Consider the following 20,198-nt stretch of genomic DNA (forward strand, 5'->3'; position numbering starts at 1 on the left):
AGAGAAATGAAGAGTACAGTCAGTAAGATTGATTACACATCTTTATCATACTATGTGTTCACCCATCATTATTACAATTCCACAGCCCTACCCTGGGGCATTTCCCTGTATGATTGATGCTGTGCAATTGTTTCATTAAGAGCTTCCATCTCAGTGTGAAGAGACTTCAGACCAGTCCATATACAACAACCTGCTCTGAAAACTCTGCTGATGTTTTGCTGTCTTTCATATCAAATTCTAGTACAGCAGCATTGTATGGTAAAATGCCCGTGCTGCCTATTTGCTTACTGTTGAAAAGAAGGTTTTCCAAGTTTTGCAAGTCACACATCTGTCAGAAGCCTGGTCCACAGTATTCTTTTTAGAAAAGAGAAAATCTACAGCATCGTAAGAAAACAAAAATCAGTAATGTTTGAAATGAAGCAATCCACAACATTCTTGATGGTAAATGTCAACCCACCTTCCAATGTTAACATATTTCGGATCCACATCTTTGCCATAAAATAATTAGTTCTTCTTTGAGACATACATTAACTCGAGGACAGATTTCAAAGATATAGATCTGTACAGCATGGAAGCAGTCCCTTCGGTCTAACTTGTCCGTGACAACCAGACGTCCCAAATTTAATCTTGTGACATTAAGCCCTTATCCATCTAAACCCTTCCTAGTCATATGCCCATCCAGATGCCTTTTAACTGTTGTAATTGTACCAGCCTCCACCACTTCCTCTGGCAGCTCATTCCATACACACACCACCCTCTGCATGAAAAAGTTGCTCCTTAGGTCACTTTTAAGTCTTTCCCCTCTCACATTAAACCTGTGCCCTCTATTTCTGGACTTCCCTGCCTTGGGGGAAAAAACCGTGTCTGTTTACCCTACCATGCCCCTCATGATTTTATAAATCTCCATAAGGTCATCTGTCAGCCTCAGAGGCTCCAGGGAAAACAGCCTCAGCCTATTCAGCCTCTCCCAATAGCTCAAATCCTCCAACCCTGGCAACATCCTTGTAAATCTTTTCTGAACCCTTTCAAGTTTCACAACATCTTTCCAATAGGAAGGAGACCAGAATTGCACGCAATATTCTAAAGGTGGCCTAACTAATGCCTTTACATGACCTCCCAACTCCTATACTCAGTTCACTACCCAATAAAGGCAAGCATACCAAATGCATTTGTCAATACCCTGTCTATCTGCGACTCCAAGGTTTCTTTGTTCAGCAACATTCCCCAGGACCTTACCATTGAATTTATAAGTCCTGCCCTGATTAGCCTTTCCAAAATGCAGCACCTCACATTTATCTAAACTAAACTCCATCTGCCACTCCTCAGCCCATCTGATCAAGATCCCGTTGTACTCTGAGATAACCTTCTTTGCTGTCCATTGCATCACCAATTTTGGTGTAATCTTCACATTTGCTCAGCATATCTCCTATGTTCAAAATCTATATCATTTCTATAATGACAAAAAGAGTGGATTCAGCACTGATCCCTGCAGCACATTGCTGGTCACAAGCCTCCAAAATGGAACCCTTCACTGCCACCTCTGTCTCACCAATTTTGTCTAAGAATGGCTAGCCCTCCCTGTATTCCATGTGATTTAACTTGTTAACTAATCTAGCATGCAGATCCCTATTGACTGTCTTACTGAAGTCCATATCGATCGCGTCCACTGCTCTGCCTTCACCAATCCTCTTCAGAACTTCTTCAAGAAACTCGATCCCCCTTGCACAGAACCATGTTGACTACCTCTGATCAGTCCTTGGCTTTCCAAATACAAAACAACCTCAATTATCCAAAGGAGATGGATGGGGGGGGGGGGGGGGGCGAGGGGCGAGTGGGGGGGGGGCGGGTGATGGTGGTAGTGGTATTTTGTTCGGATAACTGATCTGATCGTAAACAATGGAAGCACTTATGGGACCTTGAGATCTTGTTTGGATAATCTGCAATTCGGATAATTGGTGTTTAGATAACCGAGGTTGTTCTGTACGTGTATATCCTCTCTCCTGGATTCCTTTCCATCAACCTGCCCACCACGGACATCAAGCTCACAAATCTATGGCTCCCTAGCTTTTCCTTGCCACCTTTCTGAAAAATATACTTTGGGCTAATTTATTTACATTCAAACCATTTAATAGGGTTAAAGGCATTCTCTCCAGCCACTAGTAGTCAAGGTAAAAGGCATCAAAGGTATGGAGAGAAAGCAGGAACATGGCATTGAGATTGAGGATCAAATAGTGATTATTATTGAATGGTTTGATAGGCCGAATGGCCTACTCTTGCTCCTAGTATTCCTGTGCAGGATATGTTCAGCAGTTTGAGAGAATTAGAGCCGATGTATTAGGTTGTTTTGTTAGAACTATCAGGTCACAGACTTGAATCACTAACTCTGTTTCCATCTGCACAGATGCTGAGTATTGCCAGCATTTTCTGATTTTCTTTCAGATTTCCAGCATTGATAATATTTTACTTTCTCTAGAAAACGGATTTATTTGCTCACTGATCACCTTGCTGTTTGTGAGCGCTTGCTGATCACAAACTAACTTCCACCGTCACTCGCACGAACAGTGCCTGCACTTCACTTCAAAAGTACTTAATTGGCTGTAAAACTCTGAGGTATCTGTTGGTTGTGAAGAGTGGTATACAAATGCAAGTCTTTCCGAATGTTGTGAACCAAGCTTGTGACAAATATGAGACTTGCAGAAATTGGAAAGCCGACTCCGGAGACATGAGCAAATAGACAGGGACATTTTGCCAGACAGTGAGCTCAGAGCAGTTTGTATTTATATAATACCCCTGCACTCCCAAGAACAAGACTCCCATCAATGAGGTGAGGCAGGAAAGAGAGGAGCTAAGAAGGACTAGGGTGCCGAGCTGAAAAAGTTAAAACTGTGTAGGTTCTTACAGAAGCTTAGGAGGCAGCTTGAGAGCTGGCAAGGCTTTATGTGTATGTGAGGGTTCAGCGACTGCAAGTTAGACAGATAATGCCGAGAACAAGTAAAAACAAAGATGCAAAAGCTGGAGGACTGTACAGCTGGTGAAGGTCAAAGTGATAAAATGGTTATAATCCTGGAGGAACTTTAGAACCAAGAATGGAACTTTGACTGCAATAATAGGCATTGCAATAAACGGAGGATGGAAATTGGAACGGGTCTTGCACATTCCAGTCAAGATTAGCAAACAGAAACAACTTGTATTTATCTCGCATACATGATAACAACACAATCCGAAGTGCTTTTCAACCAATGAAGTACTTTTAAAATGTTGTGTCCATGACGACAAATTGCTCATAACAAGCTGCAACAAACAGCAATACGATGATGACCAGATAATTGTTTTTTTTTGTGTGTGAAGTTGACGGAGAATTAGATATTGATTCAAAGAGGTGTTGTGCTAGAAAAGCACAGAGGTCAGGCAGCGTTCGAGGAGCAGGAGAATTGATTTTTCAAGCATAAGCCCTTCATCAGGAATGAGCTGCATTCCTGATGAAGGGCTTACACTTGAAAAATCGATTCTCCTGTCCTCGGATGCTATCTGACCTGCTGTGCTTTTCCAGCATCACATTCTTTGATTCTGATCTTCAGCATCTGCAGTCCACACTTTCTACCCAGAGAGTTGGTTATTAGCCAAGATCCCAGAAAGAACTCCCTTGCACTTCTTCAAATTAGTGCCATGGGATCTGTTGCAAACATTCATAGAGCACTAAGGATGCCAGTTCATCAAATCCATAAAATCTAGCATCTCTGACAGTGCAGCCCTTTTTCATTATTACACCACAGAGGGTCAGCCTTTGACTTGTGCTCTTAAGGGGGACTTGAACCCTCAATCTTTGAATTCAGAGGCAAGCATTTTACCAACAGAGTCGTGACTAATATGGATTGCAGTGATATTCTGAGATGATTCAAACACAAGTTGTTGAACTCTCATTCCACACAATGTTGCTGCCTGCAGCTTCAGGGCTTGCAGAGCACTCACAAAGCCACAGGGAGCCTCAAAGATTGCCTCTTGACATAAATGTACAAATCCATGTGCTATCATAATTGTCTTTGGAAATTGGTAGCCAATTTATATTGTGCAAACCTGCCTCAGATGGAGGCTGCTTGCTCTGTGTTGTTTCCTGATTCTGAGTAAACCACAGCACATGCAGAGCTATTGGGAAATCAGGAAGGTAAGTTTGGATTGCTGGCCTCTTCCCTCACCACTCCCCAGTGACGCACATGCAGGGCAGCCTATATGAGCAAGTACTTTTAACCATGTACCCAGGGCTGGCTGAGAGTTCAGCCTGACAGAATAAGCAGCTGTCTTTCCGCATTGACTGTCAGAACTCACACTTGCAGGGAAGAGGGCAGAGAAAGCGCCTGGAGGATCTGTTCTCCCATCTTTCACCTCTCCCAATTACTTCCAACACTTCCCATCCCCTACTTAGCCGAGTAGATCCTTCCAGATATTGTTGAGAATGTGGTGCTGGAAAAGCACAGCAGGTCAGGAATAAGCTTCATCCCTGGTGAAGGGCTTATGCCCGAAACATTGACTCTCCTGCTCCTCGGATGCTACCTGACCAGCTGTGCTTTTCCAGCACCACACTCTCGATTCTGATCTCCAACATTTGAAGGCCTCACTTTCTCCTTCCAGATATTGGTTGTCTTTGAATACAGCTTTCTTTTTTTAAAGATCTGTATTAAATTTATTTGTCAGTGGCTCTAAGCAAAAAGTCTACTCTGAGCTTCCTGCAGCCCCGGAGATAGCAGAGACCCAAAATGGCCTGAATGGCTTTATTTTGAACTGTAAACTTCATAAGATAATGCACTTTTTTGTTCTACTATCCTGAGCTCAAACTAAAATTTTGGATTTGCCTCATCCGTTCCATTTAATTAAGGGTGGCAGGGTGGCTCAGTGGTTAGCACTGCTGCCTCTCAGCACCAGGGTCCTGGATTCGATTCCAGCCTCAAGCGACTGTTGGTCCTTAATTCCTGTTTCTGCGTGGGTTTCCTCCAACAGTTCGAAAATGTGCAGGCTAGGTGGATTGTCCATGCTGAATTTCCCAGAGTTTTGCAGGGCTGTGCTGGCTAGGTGGGTTAGCCATGGGAAACACAGGGTTACAGGGACAGGGTTGAGGAGGTGGTTCTGGGTGAGGCTGCTCTTCAGAGGATCAGTGTGGACTCGGTGGGCTGAATGGCCTGCTTCCACGCTGTAGGGAATCTATGACTCTTTATATCCCATCATTGCCTTTTGTGTGATCACTGTTGGTGATAGTACTCTAAAGAAATGGCTGCAGGCATGCTGAGTACACAACTTATTGCTGAACTGGCAAATCTGCACCTATCGTATTTTTCTAAGATAGTTATTGCTGTACTTCCACAGTTTTGCTAAGTCAGCAGTTTAAATATACATATTTTTATTCATGTCAAATAGGACCTGAATGCTATCGCCAGAAAGGACCTGCACCTCTATCCTAATCTGAACGAAGAACTGACGAGGCTTAAGCACATCGTGGATACAGTGGAATACAGGTCAGGGGAGAGGCTGTGTGTAAATGCAAGCTGTATCCAACATGGCAGAGGAGAGCCATAACAGTCAGAAACTCAGAGTGGTGACAGATACAGGCCATTCTGCTATAACGCGCATTTCGTTAATGCGTATTCACTGTAACCCCATTGATGAACTGGGGCACTGTTTCTGAAGCACGAAGCTTTAAAGGGTGTATTGGTTATAATGTGATTCTGGCCCCATTGGTTTAAATGGTGCTGCTTTACACAATTTTCTCATAACACGGGATTGTATGAGAGCAGAACTGACTGTCGGTGTCAGATAGAATTTAGTCAGACGTCACACCACACCAGATTATATTCCAACAGCGCTGTTCCGAAAGCTTGTGATTTCAAATAAACCTGATGGACTATAACCTGGTGTGGTGTGACTTCTTGTCCACCCAGTCCGACACTGGCACCTCCACATCATGGATAGAACTTAAATTAAGGGCAAGTGCTGACTTCAAGTTTAATCCCTGGTCTATGCTAAATTGGCCAACCCTCAGCTTGAACTCTTTTAGGGGAGACTGAAGTCCTCAGAACTCAAAGATGAAGGAAAGAAGGGGCCGGTAGGGCCACTTATTCTTGAGATAGGCAGGAGGCCGTTCCAGTATTTGTCATCTCCCCTTCAGCGTCTTTGAGCAAGTGGTGGTGGCCTTCCTTCCTGAACCATTACAGAACCATTTGCTTTCAGCTGCTGAGAAGGGATTCCAGGATGGCACTGAAAGAACGGCAATATGTTTCTAAGTCAGGATGGTGAGTGGCTTGGAGGGGAACCTGCAGGGAATGATGTTCCCATTTATCTGCTGCCCTTGTCCTTCCAGATGGTAGTGGCTGTTGGTTTGTCAAAGGATTGATATATTATTCACTCATGCAAAGTGAAAATAAAATCTGGTTTGGTTATGATGACCTACATATCGTAATATGCTGGACTATCCACCATCTGGCTTCATGCAGAAAGAGTTGATGGATTGTCCGAAACCTTTTGTTGATACTTTTACCTCCAGACTCTCCCTTTGTTTAAACCAAACATAAAATTCCAGACTCCTTTGTTAAGAATTAAACTCGGGTTCTCTGGATTGGGTTATGTGAAAAAGTTCTGCATCTGTAGGCTTTTGAAATTGTCGTTGCGCATTTCTCTTTTGGTGAGAAGGAAAAAATATTGGCGAGGGGCAAGATTAGACTGCTTGGCTGAGAGTCGAGAGCCATCTAACGCTTTAAGAAAGAGGCTTGTTTGATTTCTGTAGCCAGAGGGTGTGTTGTGCAGGCAAACATGTCCAGTGGCAATATGACGATGAAGGTTAGAAACAGGAGATTCAATCAGAGGTCAGAGCCTTACTGACACACTCTCAGAGACTCCATCCTACCTTCCAAGGGAAAGACAGTATGGTTCGGTGAAGCTAAGCAAACTATGCGAGTGCTGCAACAGATGTTTTTATTGATTTTTTTTCCTAGTTGAATATCCTAGCTTGTTTGAGTGATGTTTTATAACACGTTTTGGTGTCAGTAAAGTTTCTGACTCTGCCTGTGGAGCAAATAAACCACCCTTTGGCATCCATGGAATTACTCTGAGATATCCATTTAAATGATAAAGCATATTAACACTCTGTTACTTGTCAACACCCTGTGGGTGTTCACCTAAATGCCTAAACGCTGTATCTGGTGTTGGAATGCTGACTCACAGTGTGACACAGGCTTGCTATTAACATTATTTATTTACCTTGCATGCAGGCCACCTGAAGAATGCAGCCACTTGAGAAAGAAACAGGTAAAAGCCTCTGCTTAGCTCTTATATTCTGGATAAGCTTTTCAACGGTTAAGGATTAATATTGCTGGAAACAGAGGCATGTTGCCTAAGGTTTTTGTCTTGCACTCGTCAGCCATTTATCCAACAGAGTGGTCCTGATTGCATTGTCATGTTGACCCTGATGAGCCAAGGCATTGCCTTTCTTAAGCTGAAACTCTTCCTCTGCAAACAAAAGGAATATGTTCCAGCCTTGTGTCTTTGTTGCGTTCACCAGAAGCTTGGAAAGCCAGTATTTCTCCATTGCTTTCTCCAGGGTTATGCTCAGCCCTCAGAGTTGAGAAAGGACCTCCTTGAAGGTGGATAAATCACCCGGGCGGCATGGTGGATTGGTGGTTAGTCCTGCTGTTTCATAGCACCAGGGACCCATGTTCAGTTCCAGCCTCAGGCGACCTTCTGTGTGGACTTTGCATGTTCTTCCTGTGTCTGCGTGGGTTTCCTCCAGGTGCTCCAGTTTCCTCCCGCAGTCTAGATGTGCAGGTTAGATGGATTGGCCATGCTAAATTGCCCAAAGTGTCCAGGGATGTGCAGATTAGATGGATTGGCCATGGGAAATGCAGGGTTACTGAGATAGGGTGGAGATGGGTCTGGGTGGGCTGCTCTTCTGAGGGTCACAATGGGCCAAATGACCTACTTTCCACACTGTAGGGAATTCTATGATTCTATACATTGTATCCCAGGCCCATTCCCAGGAAATGTGGATGCTGTGAGGATGACTTTCCAATCCTAACCAGTTGCATGGTAGGGCCAGGAGGATTGGAGGACCACACACATTACATCACTGTTCAGAAAAGATGAGAGGGATAGTTGAAATAACCATAGGCCGGCCAGTCTGACCCCAGTGTTGGGGAGATTACAAGAAACAATATCAAGAGAGAAAGAGAGAGAATTGACAGTTAACTGGAAAGCCTGTTTCCTCTAGTTAAGAGGTCACCAGGAGGCACAGATTTAAGGTCAAAGGATTAGAAGATCAGGACAAACTTTTATTTACATCCTGAGGGTGATGGGTGCCTGGAACTCATGGCCAATTTGATGGTTAAGGTGAAAACCCCCAAATCATTTAGAAGGAACTTAATTCTGTGTCAGAAACATTGTAAGCTGCATGGCTGTGGACCAGGAGCTGCACAATGGCATTAGAAGCAGTAATTAGTTTCGTCAACCAGTGCAGATAGAATGGGCTGAATGGACTCTTTCTGTGCTGTAACATTCCAAGAGCTCAATGGACCAATCAGCACTCTTTTCACCAGGGGTGTAAATTATTCTGGTTGTTTAAATTTTGGCATCCTAGCATTTGTCTTGCAAAGCGAAAGATGAAAATCTTAGACAAAATATCTGCGTTTTAAACAATAACCTCGTTCTGTCCTAACCGATACGGATGAAGTATTAACTAATGGGTGGGTGGTTGTAAAGGGGACTGAATAGTAGTGCAACCATAGGTTTTTATGGTGCAGTCAAGTCTGGAGAGACTGGATGCTGAACTTTATAATAGGTCGAGTGAACCTAGTAGGCTTGCAGCCAAAAGTATGGCACAAATCAGCACTGAATTCGGCAACCTCATTCAGAGAGCCCATGAAGACAGCTTGCCTGTCTCAGTGGGAGCTTCTCTGAGATTGAGCTGAGGTTCTGAACCTGAACCCTGCCTGAGCAGAGAGTGTCCAAGGTGAAAAGCATTTTACTTGCCAACACTGAACCTCCTCATCCACGCCTACTCTCCAACCCACCCCATGATTTTTTTATCGGTCCACTATGATACAAATTTAATTTATTTAACAGCATGGTTTGATATGACAGAATATAAACAAATTTACTGAATTGGTTAGAAGCTTCTGATCAACTTGGGCATCAAAATTGAACCCGACAGTGAGGGTAAGAAGCAAATAGATTATTAGATGTAGAAGGTATAAGAAATAATAATCGTTTAATCAAAGTACAATTTAACATCTATTGCTAATTAAGAATCAAAGATCAGAAGAATTATACTTGACTGGCCTTTGTGCACCATAATTCTCTGTTTATTTAGTCCTTCCTACACCCCTCTTAGACTCAGAGAACATAAGTGCTATGCCTATATTCGTGGTTAGTTCTCCAATTTCAAATAACCTCCCTCCCCATCCCTGACCCCCGTTCCAGCCTCTTCCCTTCCCTTCCAATGCTCTCTGCCACCTACCTGGTTCATTCCTCCCATTGACCAACCAGGTCGTACCCTCTACCTGTCTTCACCTGTCTCCATGTCACCACCCTGCCCCAGCCTCCCCCTTTATCGGCAGCAACCCCCACATCCACCCCCAGTCCTGAAGAAGGTTACACCTGAAACATCGACTTCTGCACCTCCTGATGCTGCCTGGCTTCCTGCGTTCTTCCAGCCTCCTGCATGCCTATATTCATGACATTGGCGCTCCATTAAAACTTAAAACATTTTTGAGTGAGTAGTTAAGAATATTGATGCTACTAAATGTTGGACACCCAAGTCAAAGTTGAGGAGACACTTGTTTTTTTAAACACATTGGGTGTGGGGCTAGACAGTGCATTGCTGGAGTTAATGATTGAAGCAAAGACTATGTCAATATTTAAAAAAAGGTTAGAGAAGTGTTTGAAGGAAGCAGGAACAAAGACATATGTTTTATCTGGGATTAGAGGCCCTGCCAGTGTGGAGAATGAACATCAACATGAACTGGTAAAAATTAACAGTCTCTTTCCATGCAATAAATTGTCATTTTTTGATACCCAAAGAACTTAGTTGACTTCATGCATTTAGTGGGTCCGAAACCGAAGACTTGTAGTAAGTCAAGGAAGCTCACATTCAAGACGTTCACATCATCATTAGGATGTCTAACATTTGCCTCACAGTGAACAGCTGGAGGGCTGAAAAGGTCATGGCGCAGTGGCAGTGAGAAATTTCACATGGTTGTTAGAGCAAGTGCACGGTGGCTCAGTGGTTAGCACTGCTGCCTCACAGCACCAGGGTCCTGGGTTCGATTCCCACCTATCTGTGTGAAGTTTGCATATTCTCCCCTTGTCTGTGTGGGTTTCCTCTGGGTGCTCCGGTTTCCTCCCACAATCCAAAGATGTACAGGTCAGGTGAATTGGCCATGCTAAATTGCCCACAGTGTTAGGTGTGTTAGTCAGTGGTAAATATAGGGTAGGGGAATGGGTTGGGTGGGTTTCTCTTTGGAGGGGGGGGGGTGTGGACTTGTTGGGCCAAAGGGCCTGTTTGCACACTATAGAGAATCTAATCTAATCTAAATCAAATGTGGTCAAAGAGCTGGAGGGCTGAAGAGGACACAGCACTGTAGCAGTGAGAAGTCTTACCATGACCTCTTCAGCCCTTCAACTCTTTGACCACATGATGAAAAAACTTGCTATTACAGCCACGTGAAGTTTCTCATTAGCTGTCAACAAGCTGCTTTGATGTGTAGTCGCGTCATTTTGTCAACAAAAAAAAACGCAGTCACCTTTTGCACAGCTCGATTCCACTCAAAGGAATGAGTGGTCAAGCTATTTTGGTGAGATAAAAACAATGACTGCAGATGCTGAAAACCAAATACTGGATTAGTGGTGCTGGAAGAGCACAGCAGTTCAGGCAACATCCAACGAGCAGCAAAATCGACGTTTCGGGCAAAAGCCCTTCATCAGGAATAAAGGCAGTGAGCCTGAAGCATGGATAGATAAGCTAGAGGGAGAGTTAACTAAGTGATAGATTAAGGAGAATGTAGGTATAAGATTAAAATTAGCGGATTTAGAAGAGAGCAAGAAGTAGTTTCTACGTATAAAGACATTAAACTGTGGAACTTTGTTTCTTCCCCAGCTACAAACTCTGAAACTTTATCAGTTATCAAAGTTTGATTAAGTAGATGGCTAAAAGAAGGAGGGACAAAGACATTTGGGAACAGGTCAACACAATCATGAGGTGGATAATCCCAGGCATGGACTGGTTGGGATGAGTATCTGTTACCATGTGGTAACTTCAGTTTGTTTACAATCCTGTGGCACATTACCCATCCCTAATTGCCCAGTGGGCAGTTATGAGTCAACCACATTGTTGTGGGTCTGGAATCGCGTGTAGGCCAGACCACACAAAGATGTGGTCTTCCCTAAAGGATATTACTGAACTAGATGGGTTTTCCTACAATTGGCAACGACTGTTAACCCCAGGTAAAATTCAAATTCTACCATCTGTCATGGTGAGATTCGAACCTGGGCCCTCAGAACATTAGCTAGGTCTCTGGATTAACAGTCCAGCGATAATACCACTAGGCCATCACCTCCTCTGAGAGGCTGATTGTCAGCCAGTCAATCCTTCCAGTACACATGATGGAGATTGAAACAGGTTCCTGGTCAGCCATTCTACAGAAGGCAGTGATAAACTGTTGCAGTATTTTGCCTGGAAGCATGTTTCAATCCAGTGGAGATCCATGGCACATCTCCTCAAAACAAGGACAGGAGAAAATACAGATAGGCACTGGGAGCTCTTTCCTATTCTTGTTCAGTTAAAGCTGTGGGATCTTTCATCTCCCAATTCAAACAAGCAGATGGTCTTCCTTTACCGTCTCCCTGGAAAGGTGGAACATCAGACAGTGCAGCATTCCTTTCCCACTGCGCTAAAGTGTTATCCGAGGTGATGCTTTTGAACTTGAATACCACCTGAACCTGCTGCACAGAGGAGACAGCATAAAGTGTGCAATACGTGCAGCAATTAAAACCAGGTCCCCAGGTAGAATCTGAAGAGGAAGGAAAAGTAGTAGCAGATTGTGTGGCCTATTGATAGGCATTTTTATCTGTTGCAACTCCATTCTAAAGAAAAGCATTACAGTTTGCTCTTAGAATGTGAATGGGAGCTGACCTGAGATAAACAATGCGGGAAAGAGAAAGAAAGCTTGATGTGCCAAGCGACCTTTCCGGTTTGAATTGCTGTGCTCTGCAAAGAAACCTTGGCCTTTTCCTGATGAGATACTCAATGATATGTGAATCATAATGGATAGAAATTCTACTCCTTGATATTTAGGAGATGGGAAAGTATTTGCTGTCTAACATTCTCTGCCCTCTGACAGGTTAAGCCTTTGTTCCGTCACTTCAGTCGTACTGACATCTGCCTGCAGCAGAGGGAGCCTCTCCGTGGTACAGATGAGAGTAAGTTTCAGTAGCTTCCCATTATTACTGTATGAGGGGCCCTGTTGAGCTGAACCAGGCGAACTCTCTTACTAAAGTAAACTAAACCCATGTCAGACAGGTAAAATGCTTCCATTGCAACGGAAGCAGCCCATATTATAGGGGTGGAAGAAACATGTTGAATAGGTTTGTACTGATCTGTGACAGAGAAGGAATGATTCACTTGCTGAGTCAGGAATGTTGATGCCGGTACTCCGGTATATTCACATTCAAAGGCAGCTGATGATTCAACATTAGAGGGGGTATAAGTTTGACATAGCATTCCAAACATGTGACTCCATTCAGTCAAAGCAAAAGTGTAATTGTTTATCCAGAAAACCAATGATACAATTCTAGATGTAAAAAGTTATTTTGAGAAACAGAGTTAATGTATATTATTATATTCATGCAATAGGATTTACCTGAGTCCATGCATGTAGGAGCAAATGGTACAATGTAGTGTCTGTATCTTTGAGCCAGGAGACCTGGCCTCAAGTCCCATCTAGGTCAGAATTTGTACTAACATTTCTGAAGAGGTTGATTAAAATTACCCACGGAGGATCAAACTGCAACAATATGTCTCAGTACTTTAATGCGTTCAATGTTTTAACTTCTCCAGTCCTTATTCCTGATGGATAGGTCCACTCTATTGGATAAAGTACTGCAAGGGTTTTCCATTGCGTTCTGCTCTTCTTTAGGTGGATTGGGGATGATTTACACACTGCCAACCAACTGGTTCACCCAATGCACTTTCCATGGCCAACAAGTGAGACCCAGAGCTTTGGGTCCTCCGGGACACTACCTACTGCTCCACAAGACCTACTGAGTAAAGACTGAGCCCTTCACTGCTTGGAGGTCCTCAGTTATAACAACCAAACAGTTGTATTTAGCCAGGTACAGTGCAGACTGACTGGCACAGTGGCTCAGTGGTTAGCACTGCTGCATCTTAGCACCAGGGACCCAGGTCTGATTCCACCCTTGGGCGACTATCTGTGTGGAGTTTGCACATTCTCCCCATATATGTATGGGTTTCTTGCAGGTGCATCAGTTTCCTCCCACAGTCCAAAGATTTCCAGGTTACTTCAATTTGCTAGGGATGTACAGGCTGGATGGATTATCCTTGTGAAATGCAAAGTTATGCGATAGGGGGTGGGTCTGAATGGGATGCTTTTTCGAGGGTCAGTGTGAACTCAATGGGTCAAATGGCCTGCTTTCACACTGTAAGAATTCTATGATTCTAAATGTAGGTAGACTCTGAAAGCTAAACACTTTGTAGAAATAATTGCATGTTGTTTCTGTTTCTGTTGTTACTGGTTCTTGTGTTCGTTCTGATGCTCACCTCTACTTGAGTTACCCTAATATATCTCTTCATTTCTTTTCCCCCTCTGCCATCAGTTTTCTGTCGTGTCTACGCGAGTGATCACTCCTATGTCACCATCAAGAGCCGACTGTCAGCGTCGGTGCAGGAGATTGTGCTGGCTGTAGCTGAAAAACTTCAACATTCTGAAGAAGAGTCCAAGGAACCAGTGCATAAGAATTTGTTGCTGGTCGCTTTAAGATCATCTGGGGGTATGCTCTTGTTACAAATAATCATTTGGACATATGAACCATGAGTGTTGCTTGAAAACGGATAAACTCATCAAGGCTGTGTGTGTTGCCCTCATCGGGACATTCAGTCAGCACAAAAAATGGATTAAGACTCTCTTCTCATACAATAAAAAATGTTGTTCCCCTTTACATTTGTATTCTTGCATATTGGAGGAGAAAGTGAGGACTGCGGATGCTGGAGATCAGAGCTGAAAATGTGTTGCTGGAAAAGCGCAGCAGGTCAGGCAGCATCCAAGGAGCAGGAGAATTGATGTTTCGGGCATTCCTGAAGAAGGGCTCACGCCCGAAACGTCGATTCTGCTGCTCCTTGGATGCTGCCTGACCTGCTGTGCTTTTCCAGCAACACATTTTCAGCTCTATTCTTGCATATTGTCCTGATGAGAGGAAGATGACAAGTGATGACAAGTTATGACAAAATGCTTCTTTTCTCAATAATACCTTGTTGTGCATTTAGCCTAAACCCTTGCTCTTTGCATGTTTGACTTATGTAACTGGTACTCAGTAATGTTGGTGTAACTCACTGTCTGCATTTGGTGAGCAGTCATGTATTCTGGGTTACCCAGGGCAGGTGTAACTTTCACATTATTATGCCATTTCCTCTAGTTTCTGAACCTGCTTAGAGTGCTTTCTGCAAACCAAAATCTTTAAAGGGTGTCTGAGAGTCAAACTCTATCTCATCACACCTGCGAGAGAACTCTGCACGAAACTCTTTGAACTACAACATGTTGTTGACTGTTGAAGTATCCATTACGAATGAGTCAACCTGTCATCATTAAGTCTCAGGATAATTTACAGAGTCCCTTGACTGTGGGCCAAGGCTGGTAGTGAAGTTCATCACCAGGTTGAAAAGGAGTAGTAGAGAAAGGAAAGTTTGCATTTGTTTAGTGCTTTTCATCATTTTAGCTTGTCCCAAAGCACTTTACAACCAATAAAGTGTATGATTTGGTTATAGTCCAACATGTTTAATTGGAAGCACACTAGCTTTCGGAGTGTCGCTCCTTCATCAGGTGGTAGTGGAGGGCTCAATCCTAACACACAGAATTTATAGCAAAAATTTACAGTGTGATGTAACTGAAATTATACATTGGAAAATTGATTGTCTGTTAAGTCTTTCATCTGTTTGAATACCATGATAGTTTCACTACTTTCATGTGTAAATCACAAAACCTCCTTTTAAAAAGTTGCATTCTCAGGTTAGCTGTTAACAATGGTGATAGCTAGACAATGAAGGGCTTTTGCCCGACGTTGATTTCGCTGCTCGTTGGATGCTGCCTGAACTGCTGTGCTCTACCAGCACCACTAATCCAGTATGTTGAAGGTGTTAGCCCCCTGTGTTCTCTGACTATGCCGTGATGTTTAGATTGATTCTAATCTAAAAAGTGAGATAACGGAGTTTTACATGAATTCGTGCAGTTTTTGAGCAAAGTACAATGTAACCCTGAAAGTACAAATTCACCCCACAAAATATATGTGTGCATGTGGGTCTTTGTCTGTGTGTGTGTGTGTGTTGTGTGTGTGTGTGTGTCTGTCTGGGTTGGGGGTTGTGAGCATGATAGTGTATGTGTATGTGTGTAGAGTGTCTTAAGTCTGTGAGGGGGTGCATGTGAGAGTATGGGAGTGTGTGTGTCTGTAAGGGTGTAGGTGTCTGTGTATATGTGTGTCTGTGTGTATACGTGTATAGCAGTGCCTGTGTGTGTGTGTGTAGGAGTGTCTGTGTCAGTGTGCGTGTGTGTGTATATGTATAGTGCAATGGTGGTCACCTGTAATGTGACATGAACCCAAGGTCCTGGTTGAAGCCCTCCCTATGGGTACAGAACTTAGCTCTCAGCCTCTGCTTGGCCACTTTTCGCTGCTGCTTCTCCCGAAGTCCGCCTTGGAGGATGGTCCCGTAGGTCCGAGATCGAATGTCCTGGAACTCTGAAGTGTTCCCCAGCTGGGAGGGAACATTCCTGTCTGTTAATTGTTGTGCAGTGCCCATTCATCCGTTGTCGTAGCCTTTGCTCGGTTTCCCCAATGTATCATGCCTCAGGGCATCCATGCCTGCAACGTGTAAGATAGACAACATTGGCTGAGTCACATGAGTACCTGCCATGTACAAGTTGGGAGGTGTTCCCACATGTAATGGTGGTATCTATGTCCACATTCTGACACATCTCGCAGTGCCTACCGTGACAGGGTTGTATGGAGTTGTCCTGAGAGCCGGGCAGCTTGCTACGAACCATGATCTGTTTGTGGTTTTGCGGTTGTTTAAAGGCAAGTAGTGGAAGTGTGGGGAAGGTCTTGGTAAAGTGCTCATCCTCATGCCTGAAAGGGCCTCCATTTAACATTTCCTATGAAGGACAACCCCTCCAGTAAGTGCAACACCCTCTTGGTACAATAGACTGGAGCGACAATTTAGGTTGTGGGCTCAGGACTGCAGAAGGGATCTTGCATCCCACAACCTTCTGATTCCGTGGTGAGAGTACAACTGGACAACACCGTTTCCAACATTAGCAGGCAGGAGCATCAGATTATCAGATATTCGGAATTAGATATTTGTTGACTGGAGGAGTTGCAACTTATTGAACTCATTTGCAGGGTTTCAGTGCAGAGATGAGAATGGAGTTCCCCCAGTGTATTTGAAATTTAGGAGTCAACAACAAGACCGCTGACTGTCACAGTAAAAGAAGGAACCACACAAAGGTCCTGCTGATGAGTTCAAATTACTAGAAGTTCAAAGAATCAGTGGCTGGATTAGAGCAGAATGATGTAACTGTGATCGGGATATTATGTTACGTTTGTTAGAAAGTGCAATTTATTTAAAAGGGAGATTGAATGCTGGAAAAGGTGGAAGTCAAAGTTGATGATTGTCCAATTGGAAATTTCAAATGGGTCCAGTTTAATCTCTCAAGAGCAGTCAGCGAAGGCTGGTAAAGGTCCCTAATGCACTTTCATCTTCTGATTCTTTGCTGCCATAGTAACACTGAACCTGTGCCTCCGATGTGATTCTCAAACACTTTCTTTTCACTTTTGTTTGCAGAGAAAACAATGTTTCGGTTGGACGAAGATTCCGTGTTTACCACTTTGGGCGTTAACACTCACCTGTTTGCCTGTACAAAGGAATCTGTGGAGTCTCTGGTGAGACAGAAACCTCCCATTACATTTCAGAACTATCCAATAATGTTTTCAATCCCAACATGGTCTTATGTTTTCCTGTCTCTGTAATCTTTTCAAACTTTGTAAACCTCTGCACCTCCATTTCTGGAATCTTACGCATCTGCATTTTACAATTTTACTCTTAATTTGTTCACAGGCTGTGAGTGTCCCTGCCTAGATGGCATTTATAGCCCATCCCTATTTGCCAAGAGGGCAGTTAAGAGTCAACCACATTGCTGTGGGTCTGGAGTCACTTGTAGGCCAAACCAGATCAGGATGGCAGTTTCCTTCCCTGAAGGACATCAGTGAATGGGTTTTTCCTGATTCATGGTCATCATTAGACTCTTAATTCCAGATGTTTAATTGAATCCAAGCCCCACCACTTGCCTTGTTGGGATTCGAACCAGATGGTTACTAGGGTCTCTGAATTAATTATCTAGTAATAGTACCATTGCCTCCCAAATGTTGCACCATCAATGGCCATGCCTTCCAGTTTCTACATCCCATGTGTCTTTCCTTCAGTCTCATTTGTTAGTTCCTCCAGTCTCATTTCTGAGGGCTGTGCCATGGATTTCCATTGGACAGATGGAGCAGATGAAGAAAGTATTGCAGGGGTTTGCCCTATCCCTCTGCAGGGTTGCTGACCAAGAGTCTCTGCTGCTCTTGCTGCTTACCATTGGGTGTATTGAAGGGATTGACAAGCTGACAACCAGATGTTTTCATGGCCACCACAGCCTAGTGCAGATCTCAAACTGTGAGCTTCTAGCACAGAGGTAAGGACACTACCCATTGCACAAGACCTCCTGTCTACACCCTCACCTCTGGACGTTTCTCTGTCTTTCCCCCTAGCTCTCCTCCTTTTAGACTCTCCATAAAACCCATCTTTTCCACCAAATTTTAGTTCCTCATGGCCATGGCTTGATAGCAAATATTGTTTGGTAATGCCTCTGGGAAATGCTTTGGAGCATTGTACAACACTATATAGATGTTTTTGTTAATGTTGTTTGAAGTGGAGATAATGTAAATACAGGCAAAGGAGGTATTAGACAAACTCTCTTCCTGCCACAGAAATTGGAGGGTAAGGACAAATTTACTTAAAAACAATGTGAAAAAGAAGCGATGAGATTAACTTAAAAATATTGATTACTTTAAAACAACAACTTGTATTTATGTAGAGACTTTAGTTTAATGAAATATACCAAGGTGCTACAAAGGAACACTAAAATAAAACATGGCGTCTGGCCACAAAAATATATTAGGTCAGATGACCAACTGTTTAAGGTATGACTTGAGGGAGAAAAGCAAGGTAAGGAAATAAAGAACTTGGAGCCTTGACAACACAAGGTGTGACCACCAGTGGGTGAAGTAATTTAATTGGAAATGCACAAGGGTCTAGGATTAGAAGATTGTTGATGACATGGAGCCATGGAAGATTACAGAAACTGGTAGGTGTGAAGCCATGGAGAGATCGACAAAATAAAATGAGAGTTTAATGTCTAAAGATGTGCAGGTTAGATGGATTGGCAATAGCAAACACTGGGTTACAGGAATAGGACAGGGGGATGAGTTTGGGTGGGATGCTCTTCAGATGGAATGTGTGGATGTGATGGGCTGAATGGCCTGCTTCTGCACTGTAGGGCTTCTATGATTCTATGAAGGATAATTTATTTCTTGACTGAGAATCAGTCAAGTGCAGGGGCAATAGAGGAACAAAATTTGCAACTCACTAAACACAGGCAGCAAAGGTTTGGATGACTTGAGGTTTATAAAAGGTAGAATGTGGGAGACCAGCCATGCATGTGTTGGAATAGTCAAGACTAGATGTAATGAAAGCAGTAATGATAATGGAATAGAGGGCAGTGCCAGTTTGTGCTAGCAAATGCCAGATAACACCAGTCATCTGTGCAAAAACTGCCCCACCTATCCCAAATCTTTTTATAGTGAACTGTGCTTAACCAAAGTCCAACCTGGGATGAGGCAATTATCGCGTGACGAAATGTTCAAAAGTCTGGGCCTGTATCCACTGGAGTTTAGAAGAACCTGAAGTGATCTACTCGAGAGAGAAGATTCCGAGGGGGCCTGACAGAATGGATGCTGACAGGATGTTTCCCTTTGTGGAGAGACTAAAATAAGGAACATAGAAGATAGAAAAGTACAGCACAGAACAGGCCCTTTGGTCCACAATGTTGTGCCGAGGTTTAATCCTGATGTAAATTATAGTAACTTAACCTACGCACCCCTCAGCTCACTGCTATCCATGTGCATGTCCAGCAGTCGCTTAAATGTCCCCAATGACTCTGCTTCCACCACCACAGCTGGCAACTCTTTCCATGCATTCACAACTCTTTGCGTAAAGAACCTACCTCTGACCTCTCCTTTATACCTTCCTCCTAATATCTTCAATCTATGACTCCTCAAACCGCCCCGTGGCCCAACATTTCAACTCCCCCTCCCACTCTGCCGAGAACATGGAGGTCCTGGGCCTCCTTCACCGCTGCTCCCTCACCACCAGACGCCTGGAGGAAGAACGCCTCATCTTCCGCCTCGGAACACTTCAACCCCAGGGCATCAATGTGGACTTCAACAGCTTCCTCATTTCCCCTTCCCCCACCTCATCCTAGTTTCAAACTTCCAGCTCAGTTACTGTCTCCTTGACTTGTCCGACCTGCCTATCTTCTTTTCCACCTATCCACTCCACCCTCTCCTCCTTGACCTATCACCTTCATCTCCTCCCCCACTCACCCATTGTACTCTATGCTACTTTCTCCCCACCCCCACCCTCCTCTAGCTTATCTCTCCATGCTTCAGGCTCACTGCCTTTATTCCTGATGAAGGGCTTTTGCCCGAAACGTTGATTTCGCTGCTCGTTGGATGCTGCCTGAACTGCTGTGCTCTTCCAGCACCACTCATCCTCCTCGTATCAGTCAATCCTGCCCTGGGGAAAAGTCTCTTTCTATTCCCCTCATTATTTTGTATACCTCGAT

At 43.8% G+C, this 20,198-nt stretch overlaps 1 protein-coding gene across 2 annotated transcripts in view; it reads left to right on the top strand.

The window, feature by feature from the left end:
- Positions 1-20,198, top strand: part of rapgefl1 (Rap guanine nucleotide exchange factor (GEF)-like 1) — a 111,080-nt gene that overhangs the window by 62,082 nt on the left and 28,800 nt on the right. For both annotated transcript variants that reach the window (XM_072561410.1, XM_072561409.1), the window contains exons 5-9: positions 5,407-5,504; positions 7,254-7,290; positions 12,375-12,453; positions 13,867-14,040; positions 17,099-17,196. In XM_072561410.1, the coding sequence (XP_072417511.1) occupies positions 5,407-5,504; positions 7,254-7,290; positions 12,375-12,453; positions 13,867-14,040; positions 17,099-17,196 (486 nt within the window). The remainder of the gene's footprint in view (positions 1-5,406; positions 5,505-7,253; positions 7,291-12,374; positions 12,454-13,866; positions 14,041-17,098; positions 17,197-20,198) is intronic.

Source organism: Chiloscyllium punctatum, chromosome 42 (genome assembly GCF_047496795.1).
Source record: "Chiloscyllium punctatum isolate Juve2018m chromosome 42, sChiPun1.3, whole genome shotgun sequence".
NCBI lineage: Eukaryota > Metazoa > Chordata > Chondrichthyes > Orectolobiformes > Hemiscylliidae > Chiloscyllium > Chiloscyllium punctatum.